At 33.7% G+C, this 6,490-nt stretch overlaps 1 protein-coding gene across 1 annotated transcript in view; it reads right to left on the bottom strand.

The window, feature by feature from the left end:
• Positions 1 to 6,490, bottom strand: part of LOC107450593 (very long chain fatty acid elongase 7) — a 35,406-nt gene that overhangs the window by 1,053 nt on the left and 27,863 nt on the right. The window contains exon 8 of the mRNA XM_043039378.2: positions 4,806 to 4,942. Coding sequence (XP_042895312.2) covers positions 4,806 to 4,942 — 137 coding nt within the window. The remainder of the gene's footprint in view (positions 1 to 4,805; positions 4,943 to 6,490) is intronic.

The following is a 6,490-nucleotide window of genomic DNA, read 5'->3' as shown; positions in this document are numbered from 1 at the left end:
GTCTGTAAGCTACTTGAACATAGTTGCAGACCAGGTTCACCCATTCATGGCAACAGTTTTTCCTGCGGGGGATGGTGTTTACCAACAGGATAATGCACCATGTCATAAGGGTCGAATCGTCGAGGAACATTCCAGTGACTTTCAAGTCATGCCTTGGCCCCCAAATTCACCTGACCTTAATCCGATGGAGAATTTGTGGTCCTACTTGGAAAACCAAATTCGTGCTGCCACACTACACTCGCAATGTGAGGGAATTGCAGGACCAGTTGGTGAGCGCTTGGTACCAGATACGTCGTCAGACTACCTATCAGCACCTTGTGGAACCAATGTCACGGCTGGTGCTAGCAGTTTTGAGGACTAACGGTGGTCCTACATGTTATTAGCAGGGTGGTCATAATGTAATGGCTCTTCGATGTATATATATACTTCAAACTTACTAACTACGGAAAGATTTTTAGATTATTATTACAAGAAGTGTTGGACATGGTACCTGATGAATAATTAGACATTTTAACAAAATATAGAGAACACTGGTTTACTCAGCCTGACAATTGGTGGTCAAAGTCTTCATAATGAAAGTAATGATAATGGAAAGATGCTGATAGATTTTGCATCTGTTAATACCCTTATGATTGGTGGTACCCAGTTTAAACTTAAAAACATAAATAAAGTTACTTGAAAATCAAAACATCACAAATCAGGTTGACCATGATCTTACGTTGATTTTAGACGCAAGAACAGCTTGATGGATGTATGTAGCTACAGAAGAGTAAATGCAGACTTCACTTCTTAGTATTGTAAAAACTCAAATATAAATTAAATAAATTATATTATAAGAAGAAAAAAAAGTAGTTATATTTAAATCACCAAACGTACAAGAAATGAGTAAACCGAAAGTAATCTATAATTATAAATTTAAAGTGAGCGAAGGAATACGCTCAAGGTAAGAATCATTAGGAGAAGATGACAAGACGACATTGAAGCAAATAACCACAGAAAACAACTAAAGAAGTTCTCTCATGTATCGAAAGAGATATGCACTAGGAATGATTCCATGCTGAATGCTTAGAAGCTAATACCAAGAAAAATAAAGCTTATAAAGTAATGATTCAAAATATTATTAGAAATGTTGAAGAGTTATACAAAGAACTAAGAAAACAAGAGAAATACTTGCTTAAAAATTTAAAAAAAAAAAGAATTTTTTAGGAGAGCAATTTAGAAACTTGTAAAATCTTAAGTCTCAAAATAATGAAACAAGAAGACTTTTTCAACTAGTAAATATTATGTAAGGTAATATGCTATATTTAAAATCTCCAATATACTATATGATAGCTATGCTTCATCGTGTGGCAAAAATCATCGGTTAATACTGTTAAATTTGAATTGAAAACATTACAGAAATTTATTGTGGTCTAGATTATACTATATTTATTTAACAGATAGGAGAAAAGATGCCGTTCCCGGCATAGCAAAAATGTAAACAAAACTAACTTGCAACAACCGTTGCCAACAAACAGTATCGCTAGATAAAAACCAATGTTGCCATCACAAAAAAGTGATTCGAAAAATAACATTGTTAAAAGGCATGTATTTCAACAAATACCAATATATATTCGAATTAGGAAAATCTAGCATCAACCAAGTCTATACAGTAAGACAGATATTAGAGAAAACCAGAGAATATAGTGTCGACACGTATAATCTTTTTATTGATTTCAATGTAGCATGCGATATCAAAAAGATGCAATGGCCACAAAAAATATCAATCCTGTGAAAGTAACTCTTTCAAGTGATTGATGTAATATCAAAATACCAAAATGACCTTTCCGAGGCAATTTTTACTGATAACGGTTTTAGGCAAGGCGATACTTTATCATGCCAACTTTTTAATATTGCATTAGAAAGAGTCAACACAAACGCAAAGATAACAACAAATGGCTCTTTTTTGACAAAAATTCATTCAAGTGCTGGCATATGCGGGCGATTTTGATGTTGTTGGAAGATCAAAACTTTTTTAAGGCGTTTGTAACTCTTTGGACAGAGGCCAAAAAAAAATGGGTTTAAACCTCAAAGAACATAAAACAAAATTGGTCGTGACCATACAAGAGTCTGATATTGTATTACTTTTGGTGAATGATCACAGCTTTGAGAAAGTCACTAAATTTAAATATCTAGGAACAATTGTCACTAAAAAATAATAGAGTGAATGCTGAAATTGATCGCCGATTGATGCGTACGATAGTGATCTGTTTGGAGAATTGATCGCCAAACAAATGCCGCACTGAATTAAGAAACCATCTTAGATCACGATTAGTAATGAAACGAAAATCAGTGTGTATAAAACACTAATCCAACTAATAGTCCTTTGCGAAAGCTGGACATCGAGTCTCCAAAACAGGCTACTAATTTTTGAAGAAAAAAAATTGCTGCAAAATTTTTTTGTTGCTATCCAAGAAAAAAATGTCTTTTGAATTCTCTTCTATGTCTCTAAGTCTTTTGAATTCTATTGAAATATATAATCGATATAGGCAACCAGATATAGAGTAAAAGTTATCAAACAAATCATGCTGAATGGTAAAAAATGTTGAATGCCAAAAAGCGTTCGTTATTAAATTACGAAATACGGTCACAGCCATGTGGTGAAGCAGAACCGGAGCAAATCTGTAAGGAAGACGTGCCACCATTTTCGTGTCCAGTTTAGTTGTTGACTTTACCACTAAAGACATTCAAGTCTTTGATACAACTTCAAATGTATTAGAAGTCCTGGTCACCACACGGATATGCAAATACAAAAGTTTTAGATCTGCCAGAATAGAAACTTGTCACCTAATAAAGGACTTCATTTCTCGACTCATGAATCGCGACAGCGCTATCCCTTTTGGCCATTTCTGGCTGTTAGTGCCGCTGAAATCCAGCCTGAAGCCATCGTTTCGTACGACTGTCCTTAAACCATCTCTGTGCAATTTCGACCAACGTGAGGAACAAAATCATGATACGATAAGTCGCAGTCCCTATAAGCTATAAACTTTTCTGCAAGCATTTTCCTTCTTATATAAGGCAGTACAACATTTGTTAGGCAGTAAGTAACGCCCAGAAGCAAATTAATTTTGAGAAAACTATTGCCAATTCTCAGTTATTACACGCATTCAAGGTGCGACTAGTACCGCTAGAACTAGTGCTTTTTAACCTGAAATATGAATTATTTCAGAGTGTTAGCTCCCAAAATCTGTATATTGTATTGGATTGGAATTCCAAAAATTTATAAAAATTCACGTAGGAACATCACGTAGGAAACGTTATCCATAGCCCCTAGAGGGATTAGCAATGCATACCTGCCAACTTTTAATCCCTTCCATTATTATTTTTCCCAGTGGTATTAAAATGGAATTAAAAGTTCAATTTTAAGCAAACAAATGCGTTGTATTTGAGAAAACTTAAGTTGAAAACTATGACAGTAACGCATATTAATATATGTGCTTAATTTTTGTAAGAATAGTGGTAATCAATATCATTTAAAAATTCAGATTATAAAAGAAAAATAGTATATTATTACTACCACTTTAAATATGAAAATAAAATCTTCCGGAAAATCCGGAAAAGTTGGCAGGTATGGCAATGAAATCTAGCGGCACTGGAAAAAAATTTTTTTTTGAAAATCTAATAGGAATTTAAAAATTACAAATATAATAAATTACAAAAACCTCATAAAATTGGTTTTATTATATTGCGTTATGCGATGTGGCATGAAAGTTAAGTAAGATGCATCCTAGTTCAGGTATTAGCCATGGCATCGGTCAAAACTACTTTATATGATATTTTTAGCATTGCCACAAAAGATAGAACATCAGTAATTTAAGATAGAGCAATCAATAATAGACGAGGTGCTCTGTTATTAGCGTGGCATGGGAGTAGTACGAAATAAAGAAGTCAGTTGAAAATCCAAATACCACACAAAAATTATTAATTATTTAGGGTAATTTTTTTAACATCTACGACATTTGCATAATATTCTCAACGTATGTACGCACTGAGATTCATGGCAGCGATTTTAAACCTTCAGAACTGAAAGTTTGGATGAAAGAAAATCGTCTAGCAAAGCAAGGCTGGAAATTCCCTGATGCAAACAAAAGGCATGGTTAGTGGGAGAAAATTAAAAAAGACAGCGATTGCCATCAAAGAAGGTGTTAGAAAATTCGAACCATGGTGCAAGGCTTTACTTCTCCGGCGAATGGAAAATCTTATGCTCTCAAAAATACCAGTCATGTTCCGGACTTTCCCAGAAGCTGTAACGATGCGTGCATTAAGACACTTGTACTTGATCAGTACTTTACTTGATGCCAGAAAAAGTCGAGGAAAAAAAGGTCTAGTGATCAAGCGGGTCAATGTTGGTCGTGACCTTCCTTTCGTGCGTCGTCACTCTTAGGTCAGGAAAACATGTCCGAACATGCATTTATATATTATATATGATTTTCCATCGTCTATACTAAGCGAGAATTGATATCGAAATTTTAAAGAAAGCTTCAGGACATTAGGTAATAGTTTTAACTGATTAGCGCCAAAGTTAGGGCCATCTTAGCACTTGTCATGGCTAGTAGGTAATATGAAAAGAATGGCCGACTGAGCAAGGAATCGATAGAAGTTGGCAGTGTTGACAAAAAAACGACAGATCTCTATGTTTACTTGCGCTAGCAAAGTATAAGTGTACTGTATCTCTCCTACTGAAAGTTTGTAACCTCAGAGTCATAAAATAACTGGTATGTATGAAATAACTGATTGTAAACTAAATTCATTTTAAAATAATTTACCAATTGGCACATGGTGATGTATTTTTTAAAAGTCAAGTGTATTGTGACGTCATCGCCTAGAGCTGATATTCCGTAGTACGTATACATCAAAATATGCACAAAGGAGTTCGCAATTGGAAAAACTGTATTATAACCACCTAAAAAGAAAGAAAAAAGACAGTTTTATTTAAATTAATGAAGTTCGTTCGAAAAACTCAAAAGAAAAAAACTATATTGATAGTCTTGAGTACAAGATTGAAAAAAGCATAAATAAAGCACTTAAGTCTTGATTAATGCAGAAGTATTTATCCTCAATCTCTATTTTGGCACTAACGATGAAATTCTGATAGTATCGGCTGTCGTTTCTTTTAATTTTATTTCTGCTTGATAGTAGTTTTAAGTTCTATTAATGGCCCGTTAAATATTTTAATGTAATAAAAAATGTTAAGGTTCTCAAACAATATTTTAATGTGCTGAAAATGATAAATTTTATTTTCGAAAATTTATTATTGCATAATACAGAAATCAATGCCAAAGTGAAAGCGCTTTTCTTAATGTCAATGACTTCCATCTCGCTGTGTTTGAAATAAATCGCGTTGTCCTTTGAAATTCTTTGCTGTTAAGCTAAGAAGAAAGATAGTGATGTTATTTTTATGAAGTAATTTTAAGTAAGATTTTTGGTGTAGTCTCAATAAAATCAGCCACCTAAGCCTCTGATAATGTCTGCATCACTGAGATAAAACCACTTTCATGTCAAATCTCAAATCTTTGCTGTTAAATCGACTTAGAGAAGCAATAATTCAAATAATAAGCTATATTTAACTTATACTATATTTAACTTACGTGCAACTGGTTGGACTGCAAAATAAAAGTATTAATATTTTATGAAGATAAAATTTTACTGGTTTCCAAACTTTTTAAGCTATTGAAGCGTAAATTACGTTAGAATTAAATTTGTACTTTTAAGAAAAAACCTACGATATTTAATAAACATTTTTCACGTGTGTATTTTTTTTATATATCATTTTTTAGACTGCAACTCTGACTGCAACTTTCAGCTATTGTTTTTTTCCTTCTAATTGAAGGGAAAAAACAATAGCTGAAAGTATTTTAGCCGTTGTTACTTTTTGCCCTCCTTAAAAGAAGATTACTGTATTCAGTATATGTAGTTGATATCTGCTGTATTGGTGTGGTGATCATTTTGTGTTTTCACGGCACGTGCTATTAGTTACTGAGTAAATTTTTTCCCCTCGGCAATACTTAATTGTAAAATTGTTTGTAAGTTACATTTGAATTCTTAACTAAAGGTCTGGTTTCTTAGGACAAGTGCCTTATCTGGGCGTCAGCGGAACGTCAACGTCCCGCTGACGCCAACAAAATACTGGTTTGTTAGCTCAAGGCCTGGTTTCTTAGAACTAGCGCCTTATCTAGGCGTCAGCGGAAAGTTGACGCAGAGCTGACGCCAAAAAAATACTTTTTTGTTAGCTCAGCGTGAGCAGTCGGTCCAACGCAGACATTATCTCTCATTGCGCATGCGTTAATAACGTAAACAAATATTTATTTTGAATTTGTATTGATTTTGTTATTGTCAACCAGTGTTTTAGAGAACAAATAATGACTTTGTCCAAGAAAAAACACATTATAGCTGAGCTAAATGAAGAGTGCTATGTTTAATGAAGAAGCTATGTTTAATGTCAAAATCAAAA

The sequence above is a fragment of the Parasteatoda tepidariorum genome, chromosome 7 (genome assembly GCF_043381705.1).
Source record: "Parasteatoda tepidariorum isolate YZ-2023 chromosome 7, CAS_Ptep_4.0, whole genome shotgun sequence".
NCBI lineage: Eukaryota > Metazoa > Arthropoda > Arachnida > Araneae > Theridiidae > Parasteatoda > Parasteatoda tepidariorum.
This window is presented reverse-complemented; position numbering and strand designations above follow the sequence as displayed.